At 42.4% G+C, this 21,043-nt stretch overlaps 1 protein-coding gene across 4 annotated transcripts in view; it reads right to left on the bottom strand.

Moving 5' to 3' along the window:
* The window catches only part of Hps3 (HPS3 biogenesis of lysosomal organelles complex 2 subunit 1), a 34,625-nt gene extending 23,850 nt beyond the window's left edge, over window positions 1–10,775 (bottom strand). For 3 of the 4 annotated variants that reach the window (XR_013436567.1, XR_013436569.1, XR_013436568.1), the window contains exons 1-5: window positions 10,469–10,775; window positions 4,751–5,245; window positions 4,088–4,259; window positions 3,910–3,995; window positions 376–568 (exon numbers count right to left, since the gene is read on the bottom strand). Coding sequence is in view for 1 of the 4 variants with exons in the window: in XM_078043490.1 (XP_077899616.1) it covers window positions 376–568; window positions 3,910–3,995; window positions 4,088–4,259; window positions 4,751–5,245; window positions 10,469–10,685 (1,163 nt within the window). In the remaining 3 variants the exon portion in view is untranslated. The remainder of the gene's footprint in view (window positions 1–375; window positions 569–3,909; window positions 3,996–4,087; window positions 4,260–4,750; window positions 5,246–10,468) is intronic. The other variant, XM_078043490.1, reaches the window with a different exon arrangement.
* Between the last annotated feature and the right edge of the window lie 10,268 nt (window positions 10,776–21,043).

Below are 21,043 nucleotides of genomic sequence, written 5' to 3'. Positions count from 1 at the left end.
CTGAAAGAATATGACAGAAGTGAGAAAAGGAAATCTGCAAGGAACCTGAAGAGATGTCTTGACTGGCCCATTCACTCCTACCGGAATTCCCCATTAAAATCTCCTTTATGAGAAACCTTAGACTGGTTCCCACAGGTTTCACAAAGATACCCATCTAGTCTAAGGAAACAAAACAAAGACAAGTCAGAGTCCAACTCTTTAACACTGGAAAGGCCACCACAGGCCATCAAGACAGATTTGCAAAGACGGATATAATGTATGAACTTCCAATGCTCTATTCTGCTTCACATGATTCTCATTTAAGATTTAGACAGCACCTCGGCACTTACAGAAAAATAAGTGACTCAAAGGCCAGCAAGTAAACTGCAATAGTACCTTGTGATGACGTGTAAAAACTGTGGCGTGAGCACGGCCTGCTGAGACTTCTCAGGGTATTGGTAGATTGACATTAATTCAACAGACTTGACAACCATGTAGAGATAGCCCACATGAGGTAGGGAGAAAAAGCAAAAGAGACTCAGCAACTCTTTTTCCTGAGACAAATTTTTTCCATCAGAAGTAAGCGAACCTGCATTCAAAAACGAAAGAATACCATGAAGCCAGTCAGAAAAGGGGAGCGAATCCATACCTTGACTTTTCTATGCAAACTGTTTCAAGGGGTAACCAAAGAGTTGCTAAGGGGAAGTTGTTCTTTATGGGAAAAATACCAGTAAGAAATGAAAAAGAAGTGGCAGAATTAGAATATCACCATTTTGGGACCCCTAATAAATGAACAGAACCAAATTAATCATCAATGACTGCTAACATCATACAAAAATCCACCCGATGACCACAAGCTTTCCAAGAGATATACTTGGGTTACAAAAATATAATAATGATAATAATATTATTATTCTGATCAAGCCTGAGTCTATACCATATGGTTAATAGAAATATAATGTGGGCTGGGGATGTGGCTCAAGCGGTAATGTGCTTGCCTGGCATGCGTGGGGCACTGGGTTTGATCCTCAGCACCACATAAAAATAAAATAAGATGTTGTGTCCACCAAAAACTGAAAAATAAATATTAAAAAATTCTCTTTTAAAAAAAAAAGAAATATAATGTGAGCCACCTCTGTAACTTAAAGTTTTCTAGCAATCATAGTTTTAAAAAGTAAAAAGAGCCAGGTGTGTTGGCACATGTCCATAATCCCAACAATTTGGGAGAATGAGGCAGGAGGATCACAAGCTAAAGACTAGCCTCAGCAACCTGGTGAGACCCTCAGTAACTTAGCAAGATCCTGTCTCAAAATAAAAAAAATAAAAGGGGCTGGGGATGTGGCTCAGTGGTAAAGCACTCTTGGGTTCAATTCACACATACACCAAAAAAAAAAGTAAAAATGTAAAAACAGGTGAATTTTTAGTAACATTGTGTTAATCCAACTCATTCAAAATATTATCATTTGAACAAGCAATAGACAAAAACATTAAGGAGATATTTTATATATTTTTGTACAAATTCTTCAAAATCTAGGGTGTATTTTACTCCTACAGTCTATCTCAACTTACACTAGTCATATTTCAAGTGTTCAATAGCAATGTGGCTGAGGCACATAGGATGGTGCAGATTTATCTACCAACTCACATGGAAATACTGTGGACACAGCAGCGTGTTAAATAACACTGTGAGGAGTCAACTGGCAAATTCAGGATGTGGGAAATTTTACAGGAACAGTTCAATTCCTTGCTAAATGAATTACAAAGAAAAAAGGATAAAAAGGAAGAACCTACGTATTAAGAGACTTAAAAGACTGCCATCAATTGCAAAATATGGACCTTACTTATTTATGTGCCTGATTCAAACAAAAGAATCATAGCTATCTGATGAATTTTAAATGTGAAATGGTACTCGTGAGTTTAAGTAAAAGAATCCTTTCCTTTAAGAGACATATGCTGAAATTTTAAGGATGAAATGCTATCAACACTAGGGTTTACATCAAATAGCCTGATCTGAGCAGGCGACGGGCACGGGCATCACTATGGAAACTGTCATGGGCACACAGGGGCTCACTGTGCTGTCTTCTCACTAACTGCTGGAAATCATTCATAACCAAAGTACCCCCTGCCCCTGCTAAATACTCTTCTTACTGACACCCTTCAAGGACACCCGTTAGTGTAAAAAGCCCAATTCTATACTCTCCACAACTGGACAAAGTCAACTGTCCAGTTTTCCCTCCCTCGTCTTTCCTACACATGTTGAGCTCTAGTCAAGCAGAACTGCTCATTAATGTCCACAAACCTAATTTTATATTCTGCACGTGCTCATTTCCTTAGGTAACATCTTATCAGAACCTCACATCTTCTAAAAATTCTCCTCTCCTCTAGGGCCCAGCTCACACATACCACCCATCTGTCTATTCGGTGAGTATTCATCAGATACCTACCGAAAGTGCTGCTGTCCTGAGTTCTAGGGACACAATAGAGCACAAGACACAGGAACTGCCTGCAGAGACTGTGTTCTAGTGATGGGGCTTGGCATGGAGGACAAACAAGAAAATTCCACAGTCTGAGGGCAAGGATACTTAAACTGAGGGGTCAGGGACGTCCCCAGTGGTGAGGTTACACTTAAGCTGCGCATTGAATGACCTGAATGCGATCCTACAAGATCTGAGGGAAGTACCTTCTAAACCTGGAACAGGAATTAAAGAGCTTACACAAAAATGCACTTGGCCTATCTGAGGAAGGAAGTTCACTGGGCATATCTCCTCCACAGACAGAGAACAATCAGCGGGCTGAGAGTGAGACAGGACGGGTTCAGAGTTAGGTCACGGTGCCTGTGGACACATTGGGAGTTTTTGTTCCAAGTGCTCTGGGAAGCTCACTAAGTTAAAGAACTGACTCTCTAACGTGGCTCCTGGTCCTGACTGGGCTCTAGCCTTGTGCCCACCATCTCCCTTGCTGCAAGCTCCCTGGTCTTGCTTCTCTCAGTTCCTCAAACATGAGATTCTCCCCGCACCACAGAGCCTCTGCTACTTCCTCGCCTGCAGCTCTCCCCCTGCCCTGCACCAGCCTGCACTCCCCAGGCACCCAGTTCACCCTCTGACTCGGGGAGCCTGGCTAGTTGAAAGCTGGACCCCAAGACAGGTGTGGATCCTGGTTACAGGCTCTCACAGTGGGGTTCCTCCCTCAGAGCACTCATCTCAGTATGATCTTGTGACTCTTTAGTTAGTGTCTGCCCCACTGGGTGGTAACTCACAGGAGCTAGCACACCAGCTATTCTGGCTTTGCTGGCTCCCCAGTACCTGGCACAAGGCTCAACACAATTGATATTCATTAAATGTTTACTAAACGACAAAGGTAAGTGGAGTTACAGAGACAATGAACTAGAATAATTCTTATACCTTTTTCTAAACTATATCTAAAGAACCTAAACAGGCCCTGACCAAGGACACAGCCGACTGGTGGTTCTCAATCTTGGAAACCATTAGACTCCTATCAAACATTTAAGAAATACTGATGCCTGGGCCCCGACACTGGCTGATGAAATCAGAATCTCCACCTCAAAGAGCCTCAGCATCTGCAATTTTAAAAGCATCCAGGTTGAAAACCACTGCTTTGAAGAGAATTCCATCCAGTCCATATTTTCCCACCTTGTTCACAAGGTCATCCGAAGGAACTGTGAAACCGGCATCTGGAACCCAGATACACCTCAGCTCTAACAGGCTCCAATTTGCTGTTCTGGTCCCAGAGACCTTTCCAAAAGGGTAAGTCCCACCCTCTCCATGACGTCACTGCCGGCAAACTCCGTAGCACTCATAGGATTTGTCCAGGGCCACAGGGACCCAGTGGAAGAGCCCAATCCAGAACCTGCGCTGGTCCCCCTCCTACCCCAACCCTGTCTCCTCTGCAACGCACTGCAGCCACTTGTACCTGTGTGGTAAATGGGGAGCAGGTGAAGGGAGTGCAACTTGATTTCATCAGACGGGCTGTAGAACGAGATATCAGGAGTAAAACGTCTGCGGGTTGAAAAAGAGGGAAAAAACTAAGTTCCCTGTACTTGAAGGAGGCCCATGCCCACTAAACACTGGTGATCAACAAGCTCGGATACCTGTAGAGCAGGTGCTGAACGTGGGAGTATTTTGTGCTTTCATCAGCCCATCCTGTGGACTCCAGGGTAACCAAGAGCCCAGACTGTTCACTCTTCTCACCAAGAAGTTCCATGGGCTTTTGGCAGATCACAAAATCATCTGTCTCAAGCTGTGAAGTTTTACTGCCAGTGCCTTAAAAAAATAAAACAAGAGAATTTAACTTCAAGCACTACTCTACCTGTTTGAAAGAAATTTAGATTTCACAATATCCTCCTACCAATTCAGTAGACATAGCAATTTTATTTCTACACACACATGTCCCACATTTACAGGGCACTTGCACATTTATTTCTCACAACTGATAAAGGACGACGGGATAGGTATCATCATCCCCTTGTATACATGAGGAAACTGAGCCAGAGATGGTGTTACCCGATGTCATTCAATTAGTAAAGATAAGAATGAGGACTAGAAACCTTCATGAAGCAGCAGGTGTTCCATTACTTATATTGACACACACATGCTGCAGAATAAGACACAGACAGCCATGTCATAGAGACAAATTTGACATAACAAGAATAACTCAATCTGTAAATAACTTGGCTAGAGTTTTTTAGAGACTGTCAAAAGTGAACGTTTTCTCCTTGCCTAAAGCAAGGATATAAGTTAGATCCATTACTTACCTTCTTCTGTGTGTTTCACTGGAGTGTGGGTCTTATGAGAATGGTGATTAACTCTCTCTCCATTTTTAGGGTCCGACTCCAGTTTTAGGATTAAGACTTCTAAGTCTGACATGACAGCAACATATCCAACACAAAAAGAAATTTCAACAGGACTGATGCAATCTATATGTACAATTAAAGAACGTTCAAAGTCCAATACTGAGAATTCCTCATCAATGATCTGATACTTCAGACTAAATAACACTAACTTATTTGTGCACCCAACAAGGAGGTCTCCTTTCACTGGGCAACAGGAAATGCACAAGGGGGCCTCAGAAAGGGGCATTTCAACAATAGACATCTGGTCCCTGAAGGTCTCTCTGAAGGGTGCCTCCACATTGTGCCCAACCATTCGAATGCACACGCGAGAGTTCTCGGTCTTTTTACTTCTCCAGTTCACATAGGCACGCAGAAATGTGGCTTTGTTTTTCTCTTCAATTGCTACCAAGTAGTCTCCTGAAAAGGAAGTGAGATCACACTTGGAATTTGTAATTACACTTACTTCACTATTATGAAATGAACACACAGATAGCGGAACTAAAGACCCTGAGTAACAGAATCCTAGGTGTATTTCTAAGTTGCATTAGGCACTAAGGCGCCAAAATACAACCACTCTCCACTTCAGTGTCCTTAGGTAACCTACCCATTACCCTGTAACACAGAGAAACTCTACCTGCCATTCCCTACATTAGCTCTAAGTGCTCAGCACAGCTCTGACGCTACAGCTCCAACAAGGCTCTGCTGCAGAAAGGATGAAGTTCTAGAGAATTAGGGGGCCTTGTTAAAATCAGGTGTAAGTTAAGGACCTGCATTTAACGGAATTTACACATCATTCCCTCCCCTTCTGCAAGGCACAACTCAGAGGAACAGAAAGATGCTGAATGCTAAATAGAATAGAAAGCCAAGCTCATTTCCTCTTATCTGCTGACGAATAAGATTTTTTTAACTCATAAAAGAGGCACATATTTGTTGCGAGAAGTCAAAATGGTGAAGTGGTGTAAAGTGAAGGGCGTAGCTCTCTCCCACTGGGGGGTCATCCCAAGGGCCCCCTTAACATGCAGCCTGCTGCGCCCGTCCAAGTTTCCCTTGTATCAACATGGATCCTAGGGAAGTATTTTGTCTTCTTCTTTAAATATGTTTAACATTCCTCAAGTTTCAAAAATAATCAATAAATCTTCCCCTCCAAGTCCACACATGGATATCTAGCATCATTTCCATTAACTGCAAAACATGCTATATCTACATAAACCATCATCTAGTCAACAATTCCCCTACTGCTATACATGCTAGTATTTCCAGTACTTCTTTGCCACTCAATAATAAACAGGCCTATGCCTATACATTTGCTGGAGGATTTGTTTGGTTTCCAGAATTGAGAAAGCTGAGCCAAAGGGCAGGCATTTTAGACTTTAGAAGGTACTGCCAGGCCACTACCCTAATTAGGTGACAGAAATGCAGGTCTCCAGCAGCCCCACAAGAACATGCCTGCTTCCCACAGCTTCACTAGCTCTGACACTCTGACTGGGGAAGCCTGAACTCGGATGGTGGGTGGGATTTATTTTCCTGACCACTTACAGAGCTGGCTGTTTCCCTGTGTCAGCTATGCATGGTTTCTCCTCTGCAAGTCCATCTCTTTACATAAGCTGCTCATTTTTATAGTCAGGTATATATCATTTCCTTCTCGGCTTCTGAGCTTTGGGTCTTGTTTACGTAGTCCCAAGTAATGGTCTCTGATTTGCTTCCACCTTTTGGCTCTTGTATATAATCCTGCTATGAATATTTGTGTACAAATATCCATTCAAGTCCCTGCTTTAGATTCTCCTGAGTGTGTGTGTAGGAGTGGAACTGAGGGGTATTAATTCTTGGTTAAGAGCCTCCCTGCTGCTCTCCACTGTGGCTGCACTGTTCTACTTTCCTACAGCAAAGCACAAAGGTTCCAGTTTCTCCCCGTTTTCTTAAAATGAGAGCCATCCTAATAAGTGTGAGGTGGTACCCCATCACGGTTTTAATTCGCATTTCCCTAATTACCTATGTGCTTTTGACCATTAATATATCTTCCTTGGAGAAATACCTATTCAAATTCTTTGTCCACTTTTCTTTTCTTATTGATTGATTGATTGCAGTACTGGGGATCAAAACCAGGGCCTCATGCATGCTAGGCAAGCATTCTTCCACAGCCCCATCTTTGTTCATTTTTTAAATCAAGTTGGTTTTTTGCGGTTGGACTGTAATTCTTTAATATATTCAGGATCTTAATCCTTTATCAAAATATGTGATTTGCAAATACTTTCAATTCCACAGGTTGCCTGTTTATTGCTAAGGTCTCCAGTGCACAAAGTCTTTAACTTTTATCACACCCAATTTATCTAGTTTTCATTTGTTACCTATACTTTGGGTATGATATTCAAGTTAGTAAATAAATTTTAAAACTAAGCATATCTGTTTATTTAAAATAAAAGCTTTTTATTCATGTACCTATAAATAAATGTCTGTTTTGTTGACAGAGTCACAAGTCAACTAGAGTTCACAGTCTGCAGTGCCCATGTTGTGCTGTATATTTTTGGTTTAAGGACTTGTTCTGAAAATGAGGAACTAGCTCTTGCCAAGCATACCTCCCTAATAAGCCTCATGATCAGGGCTGAGAAGTTAATCTTCACAATCGCCCCTTAAGGTATCCATCTTCTTCTCTACTTTATAGATAGAGCAGATTCAGAAGCTCAGACTAGCCAAATAACATGCCTAAGGCAACACAGCCCACAGGTGAAGGAGCTGGAATTTAAACACGGGTTCAGTAGCTCAAAGGTCTTGGGCTCATTTCTCAATCACCCTGCCTCAAACTGTTGGAAGAGAGATCTGTCTATAGGACTCTGTGGAGATGATAACGTTTATAAGAAAAGGCAACTAAATATTTTTAAGCATAATGTGAACAGTGCTTCATGTTACTCTATGATAGCCTCTGAACTCATTAAGTAAATTTAAAAAATCATTGTCTTTTTTACTTTAAAGCAAGAGTTACTAATTTTTAAAAATAAGTAAACTTATATAAGGTGACTGACTCATAGTGGGGTAGGGAGAGGGAGCATGGAAGGAATAGACAAACTCTAATAGGACAGAAGGGTGGGAGGAGAAGAGAAGGAGCAGGAGGTTAGCAATGATGGTAAAATGTGATGGACATCATCATCCAAAGTACATGTATGAGGACACGAATTGGTGTGAACATACTTTATATACAAAGATATGAAAGTTTGTGTTCTATATGTGTATAAGAATTGTAATGCATTCCACTGTCATGTATTTAAAAAATAAAAGCAATTTAAAAAATTAAGTAAACTTTTCCTTTTATGCAGCAAGATCACAAACCTGATTAATAACAATAGTACCAGATTATAGAAAAGGCACACTCCTATGATAAAAAATGACATCAGAAGCATCAGAATGTTTTAATACTACAGAAAAGTTGACAAAAGGCAAGATGTGGGGTAGGTGGATGGGCTAGGGATTGTACTAAAGGACAGGCAATAACAACCATGTGGCTTTGTCCTCTGCTTGGATAAGAGACCTACTAAGCATTTAAAGTAAATGTAAATATATTAATTATTTCCATTTTTGACAAGGGGAGATTTGCTACAGAGGAGGACACTGAGAACGAAGAACAGAAATCTCCAGGACCCGCTTACTGTTAAATGGAGGAAAGGGCCAAAAGAGAAACACTTCGGAGTGGAAGACAACTTTCTGGCTATCAGCACATCCAGGAGCCAGCCCCAGTTTAGTTAAGCATGAATTAATTGAAGCTATACCCAGAAGTGAAGTTTAAGCTGCAGACTGAAAGTTACCCTTGAGCTACATGACCCAAGATGCAATGCCATCCACATGACTCCTCAACTCTGAGGCAGCCAACGAGATTACAAAAAAACCTTCTGTTTTTGAAGGCCTCAAAAACAAAATTATCAGGCTACTTGTGAACTCCTATAGCCAGTGTGGCTGGAGTCAGTGTTTCTGGATCCTGGCTAACCATCTGACTCACTGCAATGTGGCCTCGCTCCAGAGAAACCAACACTGTATCTCTGAAGGTGTGGTCCAGGCACCGGGATATTTTTTTAAGCTTCTCAGGTGATTTTGATGCACAGAGAATGGACATCCAAGGATTCCAGGAATCAACACTAGTTGAAACCAGAGGTTTCTTTGAATTTCAGGATAAATGTCCATTTATACGGTGTGTCTGTCTCTTTTGTGTGTCTCTCTCTCATGTCTGTCTCTTTCTCTCTCTCTCTCTCTCTCTCTCTCTCTCTCACACACACACACACACACACACACACGTAGAAACTGTTCAGTTTGCCACCCAATACAACTCTTGAAGGTAAAAAAAAAACTATTCCTAAAAGAGGGTATAGTGGGAGAAATGCCCAATACTGTAAAGAGTATAACCATAGAGATGAGTTAGAAATAACAAAATCAGTATCTTCCTGCTGAAAGGAAACTTCCAGACCAAATGAGTGGTTTCTCAAACAGGTCTGTGGAGTGCTATGAGAACCCCAGTTGATGTTGTCATTAGATAAAATGAAAATAATAATGACAACATAGTAAGCTGCTTATAAAGTTAAAGGTTCTTTTCTCTTCTTTTATAAATTATGCTTTCAGTAAATATTAAGGCTTTGGTTTTCTTAAATAGGCATCTTTACTTGACAAAAAGAACAGCCAGATGCTATGGAAGTCCCATGGTTTGTAGCTGACTCTCAAAAATCCCAATGTCTGCAAATTACTGACCTAGTAATTCAACTTACTTCTTTTAAAAAAAGAAACTAAGACCCAAAGTTTCCTATAAACTCATACTGAATCAGCCACAGAGTAGGGATTAGAGGGAGATCACCAATCCTCCAGGTTTATGCTCTCTGAGCTTTTCCACAAAGAATACTGCAGTTTACACCCTTCAAAAAAGCAGGAATCAACGTTTACTAGACAGTAAAACAAACAAACAAACAAAAACCCTAAGATGAATGCTTATGTAATCCGAAAAAGCATCTGTTTTCAAACGTTGGAATTTTCTAAAATAGGGACACACCCACCCAGTGCCCCCTTGGAATTGCTTCACATTTCTGGTGGAAAAAAAAAAGGAGTGGATGCTCCTACAGCTGTTTCGGGGAGGAGATGGGAAGCTAGTCTAAGACCAAGTTCTAGATATCGATAGATTGATAGGTTGAGAGCTTGATTGGATAAGATTAGCCAGGCAGACAGACAGACAGATAAGTACATAGCATGAGCTTTCAAAACCGTCAGAAGCCGACGGAGGTACAGGCGTAAAAAAGCCTGGCTATGATTTGGGATCATTTTTGAAGCCAGGAGTACCGTGAGATTTAGGATACTATTCTCTCCACTCCTACTGCTGTATGTGTTTGAAATTTTCTACAAGAATAATTTCTAAGTGTCCCGCAGGAGTGGAATCCAGTCACGGGCTCTTCTGGCGCTGGTTCAGGATGCTCGGGGCGCAGGCGCGCCGCACGGTTGCCACGACAACTGCACAGCTCCGCGCTCCCTCCGCCCCGCGCGCACCCTGCACCAGGGGCCAGACCCGCTGAGACCACCGGCACGTGCGGGGAGGTGCCTAGTCCCTCCCGCGCCCCCCCCCCAGCAGCCGCCCCGCGCGCACCCACAGCGGGGGAGGCCCCGCCCGCCGCCACTCACCGGCCTCGCTGTAGACCATGCGCAGCACCCTGCCCAGCGTGGAGAAGGCGCACCTCGGCTGGCACAGCTCCTGGCCGACCACCGTGAACGCCTCCACCTTGCAGCCCGCAGCCACGAACAGCGCGTCGCGCCCCCCGCCGCAGAACTGCTCGGGCTCCAGCTTGCAGGGCACCACCTGCTGCGACCCGAACGGGTGCAGGTTGTACAGGTGCACCATGCCGGCGCCGGCTGCAGGCCCGCCCGGCCTGCCCGTGCCGGCGCCCGGGCGCAACCACTTCCGCGAGCCCCGGCCGCGCCAGGTCACGTGGGCACCGCCCCATCCCGGGCTCCGCTTCTTAAAGAGACCGCAACCTCGCCACGCCGGAGAGGGAACGCGAGGGCAGTCCTCCCGGCTCCCTCGGGCCCTGGGCGGGGACCCCCGCCACCCAGAGCTAGCCGCAGCCCCGGTCTACTCAGTACTTGGCGAGTGCGGGAATCGCTGTGTCCTTCCCTTCGCCTTTTCACAGTACTGCTTCGTGCCAGGCGGATGTTTTTGTCGTTGAGTACGTTTCACACTTGGTCTGCTATCTTGCACCATTTCGTACTGTTTCAGGAGCTTTAAGAAAGGGCTGTAGATGAGCATGGTGGCGCAGTCCTGTAATCCCAGATAACCCTGGAGACTGAGGCAGGAGGATGGAAGTTCAAGGTCAGCCTCAACAATTTAGCGAGACATTGTTTCAAAACAAACAAACAAAGGCCAAGGATGCAGCTCATTGGTAGCTCTTGCCAGCCCTGGGATGGATCCCCATTGCCTAGAAAAAAAAAAATGGGGCTGCAAAAACAAATAGGGTGCAAGGACTCAACATGGGGCTGGGGCTCCATACACCTAAATTGCTCTAGAATACTGGAGATTTTTGAATGGCTTTGTGGGAAACAGCAGAGCCTTGAAGGTGTGCTGCAAAAAGGTGTTTGCTGAATGGAAAAAAAAAAAAAAAAACGCTCGACGTCATTTTGTAAGCATTTGACCGAAGATTAGTTTGAGCCCCCAGAAGAAGGAAGGAAAGGAAATCCCCTGGCTCTAAGTCCAGCATTGTCCAGTAACCTCTATCCTGTATGTGGCCTATTCCTGACATCTCAACCAGGAGCTCCTTCTTGCAAGCCTGCACACTCCCGTTTTAAAAAACACATTTAGATGAACCAGGTATTACAGTTACTTTCCAGTTTTTCTCAAAAAATACTTTGCACAGGGACAGAACTGAAAAGAGCAAAATTTCTTGCAATTTCCAGTTCTGTCACCCTCAGGAACACTTCATTCCAAGATTTATAAGTCAGATGCAATTGGATTAAAATTCCACTTGCCTTGGTTTTCTGTGTTCTCCAGCTGAGTCAAGTATCTTTAAGTAATAGCCTTCCTTTCCCCACCCAATAGGGAACTCTGGAAAACAACAGGTTCATCAGATTCACTGAGGCAAAAACATGGATAAAAAGGAGGCAGCTCAGGGCAGGAGCTAGGGTTGCACAAATTTCAGAAGGTTCCTCTAAGGGGGGAAAAAATCTAGACTAACATATTCCACAACTAACCTGTTCTAGATACAGTAATTATAAACACCCCTTTTCTCTCCCAAACTATCTGCTATGTTGTCCTTTTTTGATTAATTTCCTCCTTCAAGACTGGCCTGATATTAATTTAATGCAATTACACATGCAGAAAGTGTCTCTTTTGTAGAATGAAATGAGATTTGCCCAAAGCCAGGAATCAATGCTTTTGTGCAGATATCCTCTCCCCCACTTGCTACAGTTCCTGCACCTGGCTCATCTAACACTCTTTAGCAGGAAACATGCCTCACTAGGGAGAGATGGGGTATGAGTCTGGCTTCCTGTCAGGAGCTGTGAGCAGGAGCTGCCTATTGGTGGTTTTGCTGCAAAAGCAGGGGCACCTGCAGCTGCATGTCATTGTGCCCTGATGAGGTACCTACAGTGTTAGGGTGTGAGGGTTTGCCATAGCAGATGCCACCAGACTGGGCAGCTTCAACAGCATTTCATTTTCACAGTTCTGGAGGCTGGAAATCCAAGATCAAGATATCAGAAGGTCTGGTTTCTCCTGAGATCTCTCTCCTTGGTTTGCTGATGGCTACCTTCTTGCTGTATCTTCACGTGGTCTTTCTTCTGCATGCCCACATTTCCTCAGTAAGGCCACCTACATGACCCCATGTAACCTTGATTACCTCTCAAGTCCCATCTCCAAATCGAGTCACATTCCAAGGTACTTGGAGTTTTCACTTATGAATTTCATGGGGGGCCACAATTTAGCCCAGGTGCATTAGTTGGATAAAACTGTCTTGAGGACTTCTTTAAACTGTATGGTTGAGGAGGTTCAGGGGAATCATACAGGTATAAATCTCCCTCCAGATTCTCCTTTGTATCTTTGGATACAAAGATGGTTCTCCAAAAACATGGACAAAAACTCTACCCAGCCAGCCTAGGAAAGAGGGGTTCTGAATCCCTGGAGCACCAATTCCCAATCCCATCTGCCAGGCACCCTAGGATATCTACATAGATCTCAGAAACTGTATGTTGAGAATTCACCCAGAGGATAGATTTACTTCTCATGTTTCTATTACTATGTGTCCTCAAGCATTTTCTGAAGAAGTAACAAAAAGCAAAAGATTCTCAAGACTTTTCACTGTCTTTGAAAACAAACCTAAAAAAATTTAAAAAAAAATGATATGAGCATCTTCCTGAAGAACAGAATGTGGCTTTCTCAGAGCAACTGAAGTAGTTTCCATGCCCTGAGCACCACCATCAGGACTGCAGGGCAACTGAGAAAATCAAACCCCTGTGCTGAGGTGCCCCGCCTCTGTCTCAGGGACAGGGAGTTGGTGGAGTAAGGCAAGACCCAGGCCAGGAACAGCTACTTCTCTCTCTCTTGCCCATTTTCTTTCCAAAGGGCACAGGCAGGCACTCTCCTTGTCTTTGACTTAAGATCCCCCACGTTGCCAAAAATAATGCTCTCTTCTTGACTTCTGAGCAGCATTTATCACTTTCTCTTCTTAAAAACCTTGTCTGTTGAGGGCTGGGGATGTGGCTCAAGTGGTAGTGCGCTCGCCTGGCATGCGTGTGGCCCGGGTTCGATCCTCAGGACCACATACCAACAAAGATGTTGTGTCCACCAAGAACTAAAAAAAAACCTTGTCTGTTGAGAGCCACAGTTTAGTCGGAATTAGGGCAGATCCTGCTGGGAATAGGGCGGCTCCAGGATTAGGGCAGATCCTGCACCCACTACTTTGGAGTTCCCAAGAGGAATTGGCACGCGGAGCTCGGTGGAGGGAGTGTGTTCCCGGGAGTGTGTTCCCGGGAAGTGTGTATAGAGTGCCAGTGAGAGTTTGGGAATAAAGAGTTGCTGTTTGAACCTACAAGGCTTTTTGGCAGCTCGGTTATCTGTGCCCAGCCAGACTTCGACACTTGTCTTCTCGCAATTTCTGATATCCCACTCCCATGTTTTCCTCCTTACTGTCACTTGTAGTGACTTACTGTCACTACTCTTCCTTTTTGGACTCTAAAATTGTATGTCCTGGCACATGCTCTATCTATATTATCTATATTAACTTTTTTGGATGAAATCAACATATCTTATAATTTTATTTTACTTGCTTTTCAATACTAGAGATTGAACTCAGGGGTACTAGTCTCCAACTCTTTATTTTTCATTTTGAGACAGGGTCTTGCTAAATTGTTGAGACTGGCCTTGAACTTGTGATCCTTCTGCCTCAGCCCCCCCAAGTTGCTGGGACTAGAAGTATGCCCTGCTGTGCCTGGCTAAATAGTATGATTTTTAAAACTTTGTAAATCTAAGGACCCCCTCCCCAAAAAAAAAAAAATTCCCATCTCCAGGCTTTCGGTTTCTCCCTTGAGTTCTCACCTTGAATATCCAACATAGATTTAGCATTTCCATGGCCTGTTTACCATTTTCAGACTTTAGGATATCCAAAAGTCAACTTGTGATTCATTCATTCACCTCCAACCTCCGCTTATCTCTCTAGCTAGGTAACCAGCATCACCATTTACCCGTTGCTTAGGCAGGACCCCAGGACCCATGTCTTTCTTGTTAGGTCAGTGGCAGCGACTTAGTGGCAACTTAGAACAAAAGCCCCCCCCCACCGGAAAAGAACATCAATCAGATGCCGGCGGAAACGCCTGTCAATCAGCCAGATCTCCTGACTAATGCCTGTCAATCAGCAGGACCCCTTGTCCAATCCTGGAGTTCAGCCAACTCCCCTGACCAACTCCAAGGGGGCAAGGGACCCTAGAAACACCTTTTCCTGTCCCAAGCCTTTCCCTTCCTGCTGTAAGCCCCATAAAAGTCCATTCCGGTCAAGCTTCCACGCGGTTTCTCCTCAGACCCTTCCCCTGTCCCCTCTGTGGGTCTGACCGAGTTCCCCCGGGAGAGGTATCTCAATAAAGCCTCCCCCCTAATCTGACATTTCTCTCTCTCTCTGCCTCCCCCTTCTGCCCGCCACCCCATCTCTCCACATCTAATCCATTAGCAAGTCCTGTCAGTGTTGCCTTAGAACATATACAGAATCTGATCCTTTTTTACCACATCACTGTTGCCATCCTAGTCTCAGACACCTTCATTTCTCGCAAAGGCAAATCTTTCTGACTGGTTCACCTGCTGTGTCCTCTCCCCACTAGAGTCTATTTTCTATAGAGCACCTTTTTTTTTTTGAGTCAGCACTTTTTCTTCCCTCCCCTTACATTTCCACTAACAGTTCACCTTAAAACCCTTAGGTGAGGCAGGGTAAGGCAAAGCTGCCACAAAATAGAAGGAGAAAGCAATGGACAAGGGAAGTCAGAGCCCAAGCAGGATGAAAGGGGTACCCATGATGAGGTTTTGCTGCCTCCCATGGGGAATCAGACACCAAGAAGGGTGAGGAGGGCTTCATTATGGAGGGTAAGAGTCGGCTTGCAGTTAGGAGAGTACCTGAGCAGAACAAAGACTTCATTATCACCTATGGGAGTGAGAGCCTGTGCCAGGTGAAGAGTGTCCATGCAGGGGCAAGGGTCCGGCTGCCATGGGTCATCATCCAGGGCAGGAAAGGGGAGTGTCCATGTGAGAGAGGTAGCCTGGTATGGAGGACTAATATGTTCAATAAATACATTAAGAAGAGTAAGGGCTGGGGAAGTAGCTCAGTTGGTAGAGTGCTTGCCTCACATGCACAAGGCCCAGGGTTCAATACCCAGCACAAAAAAAAAAAAAAAAAAAAAAGAAGAAGAAGAAGAAGAGGAGTAACCTGGTGCTCGGGTGAGGTAGCACACACTTGCAATCCTAGCTACTGGGTAAACTGAGACAGTCTGGGAAACATAGCAAGATTCTGTCTCAAAATAAAAAAATTTAAAAGGCCTGGATGTAACTCAGTGACAGAGCACCCCTAGATTCATTGCCAAGTATTTTAAAAAAAATGTGAGACAAGTTTCTTAGTGCTAGCAAAGGAAAGCATAATTGCAAAAAGGAGAAAACCAGACTTAGGAATGAGAAAAGTAGAAATCATGAGTCATGTGATAGGATGGGATAACAACACAGTATCATTTCTGTAATAGTCATGCCAAAATTGCAAGAAAGATGAGAAAAACATCAGACAGATGCAAATTGAAGAAGATCCTAAAAAACACTGGTCTGTAATTTTCAACAGTGTCAAGGTCAAAAAAAGTAAAGACAGGAGTAGGGAACTGTTCCAGACAGAAGGAGTCTAAAGAAACATGACAGCTAAATATACATGATTTTTTTTTTTTGCTATTAAAGGCATTTTGGCAACAATTGGAAAAATTCAAATGGGCTCTGAGGATTAGATGGTAGTGATATGTTATTGCTAATTTCCTGATTTTGATGATTGTATGGTGGTCATATAGGACAACGTCTTTATTTGTAGGAACACTTCAATAGTTTGTGTATGTATTCCAAGAGTATACATGTTTAAGTTTTCAGTGGTGATAAGGCATGAGGTCAGCACTTATTTGCAAAGTTAAAGAAAAAAGAGTTTCTGTCTTATATTTGAAACTTCTCTGTAATTTTGCAATTATTTCAAAATAATAAAAAATTAAGGATGGTGGCCTAGTTCATAAGTGCTTTTACTTCCACCCAAGATGAAGTAACGGGGACTAGATTTATTCTCTTGTCTTAACAATCAAAAACCAGACACACTAAGTGGAGTAAGGGTCTTCAAGACACTGGACATCGGGTCAGGCAGGACTGTGTGCCTGAGAGATGGAAAACAATCAAAGTGGGATCTACAGTGGCCCCAGCCTCCTGTCCAGAGGAGTTCTCAAGGCACAGAGTAGGAGGCAGCACCTAGAAGGAGCCAGCTGTGCTGATCTTTTGGGTCTCCCTGAAATTCTACTCTATTTCTTGTTGATATGGTTACAAGGAGAAATACACAAATCCACAACTGTAATCAGATAATTATTATTGAAATAGAACAGAATTACAGAGAGACCCAAAAGACCAGAACTGGAAGAAAGGAGACAGCTGCATTTGTAGAGAACTCCAGAGATCTGCAGAGAATCAGGTAGAGTGGTAATCAAGATATACATGTGTGCCCAGTGCGGTGGTACATGCCTGTAATCCCAGGGAGATGAGAAGCTAAGACAGGAGAATCACAAGTTAAAGGCCACCCTCAGCAAATTAGGGAAGCCCTAAGCAACTTAATGAGATCCTGTCTCAAAATAAAAAGTTAAACAGGGCTGGGGATGTAGCTCAGTGATTAAGTGCCCCTGGGCTCAATCTCCAGTCCAGGGGGAAAAAAATGTGCAGGTGTAGAAACTGTTTGAAGCTGCACAAAGAACTGTCCAAAAGGATTAGAGGTAATAAACCTGGAGTTTACACAGGACTTGAATAGTGAGTGTTCTTATCAGCCAGACTGGAAAAACCCAAACTTTAGCAGCATTGAAAAATGTATTCAGAAGGGCTTTGCCTTCGGTGACAGATAACAAAACCAACACGTATGCCTTTTTAAAAATATAATTGCTGCTTGCAAAAAAACAAGTTTTAAATATAATAACCCAAAATATATCAAGCTGATACTAATCAAAAGAGAGAATAAATGACCATAATGCTATTAGACAAATTAGATTGCAAAGAACAGAATACTACCAGGGTTAAAGATGCTCATTTTATAATGATAAAAGGGTTATTTCATCAAGAAGAAAAAACAGTCATAAAAGATTATTCAGCTAATTATTACATCTAAAAGTAGATGAAACAAAAAAGTGTTATGATTACAAGAAGAAATCCACAAATGCACAATTGTAACCAGGTATTTCAGTTTCCATCACTCATAATAAATGATGTAATTGATAGACAGCAAGGATATAAATTTGACTAGTTAATCAGTAAACTTACTAAGTAAACCATTAGGTCAAAGAAGCAAATGGAAAAATCAGAAAATATTTTCAACTGAATGAAAGTGAAAACAAATACAGGCAAAATACTGCCAAATACTTAGGAAAAATGAACAACCACAAATTAATGGCTTCAGCTTCTACCTTAAGAAACTAGAAAATAAAAGAGTAAATTAGACAAAAAGTAGGAAAAATAAAGGTAAAAAATTTTCAAAGCAGAATTTAGTGAAGTCAAATACAGAAAAACAATAGAGAAATTCAATAAAACCAAAAATTGGTTCATTTAGAAGTTCAATAAAATTGACATACCTCTAGTCAGTTTTATCAGGAAAAAAGAAAATGAAAATACAAGTGACCAGCACCAGGAATGAGAGAAGGGACATCATTGGAGATTTTTCAGGTATTAAAACAGTAACAGAAAATGTTTAGAAAAATCTTGTGCCAATATTTGGGAAAATTCAAATGAGTGGGCAAAACTCATGAAAAAAAAATTTCTAAAGCTTGCTAAAGAAATAGATAATCTGGATAGCTACTTATCTATTAGAGAAATTTATTTGTAGTTAAGAACCTCCTCAAAAAGAAATACTCAGGGCTGGGGTTGTGGCTCAGTGATAGAGCACTTGCCTAATGTGTATGAGACCCTGGGTTTGATCCTCAGCACCACATAAAAATGAATAAATAAAGGTATTGTGTCCTGCCGTAGTCTGGCTGGGCATAATTCAGGAGCCACTTGACAAAAGAAACAAACTTTATTTTTAGAACCGTACACAGCACCACACAGCTCCTCAGGAAAAACCCCCAGAGCCCAACTGCCACCACCAGCTTCTCAAAGCCTCTCCACCTCCCCCACTCCTCCTGCTCTTGAGGCCCATTAACTGGGTCACGTGGGCGGAGCCAAAAAAAGTCCCCCAATGAGCAGCTCGTAATCTGAAAGGGCGGGGAAACAGCTCAATGAGCATCACCACAGAGGAGCCAATCAGCTAGAAGTTGCTGGGGCCGCGGTGAGCCAATCATCAGCTGGCAGCTGGAAGTTTGCTGGGGCCCCTTCGGCTGTGGCTCTCAACATCTCCCCCTCTCTGTTTAAACAACAAGCATGTGGCTTAGAAACCGTGCCTGCCTTAGGTTGTCCAATAGTACATATGGTCCTTACCCGTAATCAAATGAGCTGACCTCAAGGAGTCAGCTTCCTGTCTTAGGTTGGTACCATTGCAATTGGATCTTACGCGTTATTGACTACCGGTTCAGCATACAGCCACACCTGTGGATAGGTCTTTGTACCAGTGGAAGGGGGGGTGAGGTTCTTTGCCTCACCTCTGTTGGCCCCCAAATTTTAGCTGAACGACCATGACAAGCAGAAGGGAGGAAGATACACCAAGCCAATTGATGGTTCCTTTTGGGAAAATTGTACCACTGATGACACCATCAGCAAAAATACCCCAACACTACCACAAGTCGCTATACCAACAGATAGTTTACAATGCATACAAGTGAGTTCATAATGCATACAAGTGATACATAGTCCAGGGAAGTTCTGCAAGCAGTTCAGTGATGGTTATTGCAGAAGCTGTAGATTGGTTTTATCTTTGTCTTCACTGGCACTGGGATGAAGATAGGAATTCTGGCAATAATGGCTAAAGAAAAAATTATGTAACATTCCAGAAGGCACTAAAAGAGAACAATTTTCCTAACAATTTACATTATCTTGAATAGAATTATTAAATATAATGAAAAGGAAAGGTGAAAGTAAACAAACAGATCTGTTAACCTCCTTTTTTGTTCACATTTTAAAACAATCCTCAACAGCTGTTTACCCAATTTAAATTAAACCATTTAAATCACATGAATAAAAAAATATTTGGATCCATTTTTTTCATGAGTGCTCATCATATATGATATATGGATATATGTACATACAAACATACAACATAAAACACAAGTGTGCACACATAATATAATATGTACAACACATAACATAATAGTAAAGGCCTTATAACATTTTACAGGTGAAATCTCCATTGCAATGTTTAAAAACTCTATAGTCAAAAAATAGAACTGATCAGCAAAACATTAACCTAGATCTGTATGAGCTCAAAAAACAAAATAGAACTTCATGATGTGGGAAAGGGTAATAATAAAATAGATATTGAAAAAAGCATCCTGGTTCTGTCGCAGATGTAAGGATAGTCAAACTGGAGTTTTGTATATCAGCTGTTATGGATTTGAGCCAAAACATCTTCTTTTTGGTCTGTAGAAATCACTTTAGTTAATCTCTCTGGAATCCAAATCGGCTGCTGTTCTCCCTGTGGAAACACATAAACAGACCCCCGACTCCAGACAATCACTGGGTCAGAACCTTAGTTAATCTCTCTGGAATCCAAATCGGCTGCTGTTCTCCCTGTGGAAACACACAAACAGATCCCCGACTCCAGACAATTACTGGGTCAGGACCTTTCCATTGTCCTGTTAGAATATCCTTCCAAAGTACCTTGGGCTTATGTACATTTTTTGGACACATATGCCTTTCCATAGCACTAAGCCCTGATGAATCCAAATTTAAAAAGTTTAGAGTAAAAAGTGTTACTTTAAGTTTATCTTTGGGGGATATATACCCCTTCCCAATTCCCTCTTTTTTCTTTAATAAGTACATTTTAATAGTTTGATGAGCTCTTTCAACTAAGCCTTGTCCCTGTGGATTGTATGGGATTCCTGTTATATGAGTAATGCCAAATGTTGAGCAAAATTGTTTAAAAGAGGTAGAAGTAAAAGAGGTAGAATAACCAGGGGCATTATCTGTTTTTAACTGTTTTGGAACTCCCACAGTGGCAAAATTCTGTAAGCAATGAGCTTTAGTTTTTTCTCCAGCATGAAGGGAGCCCATCAAAAATCCAGAAGAAGTATCAACTGTAACATGCAAATATTTTAACTTTCCAAATTCTGGCAAGTGTATGACGTTCATCTGCCAAATATGGTTAGGTATCGTCCTCTAGGATTGATTCCAAGATTAACTTGTGGCAAAAAGGTCACACAATATTGATATTGTTTTATTATTTGTCTAGATTGTTCCTTAGTTATTTTAAAATGCTTTTTTTGGTAAAGTATTAGCATTGACACAGAACTTTTTATGAAAATTTGTAGCTTCTTCTAGTGTAGAGAAAATATGTATGTCATGTGTAGTTTTATCTGCTAAATCATTGCCCAAAC

The sequence above is a fragment of the Ictidomys tridecemlineatus genome, chromosome 3 (genome assembly GCF_052094955.1).
Source record: "Ictidomys tridecemlineatus isolate mIctTri1 chromosome 3, mIctTri1.hap1, whole genome shotgun sequence".
In the NCBI taxonomy this organism is placed as follows: domain Eukaryota; kingdom Metazoa; phylum Chordata; class Mammalia; order Rodentia; family Sciuridae; genus Ictidomys; species Ictidomys tridecemlineatus.
This window is presented reverse-complemented; position numbering and strand designations above follow the sequence as displayed.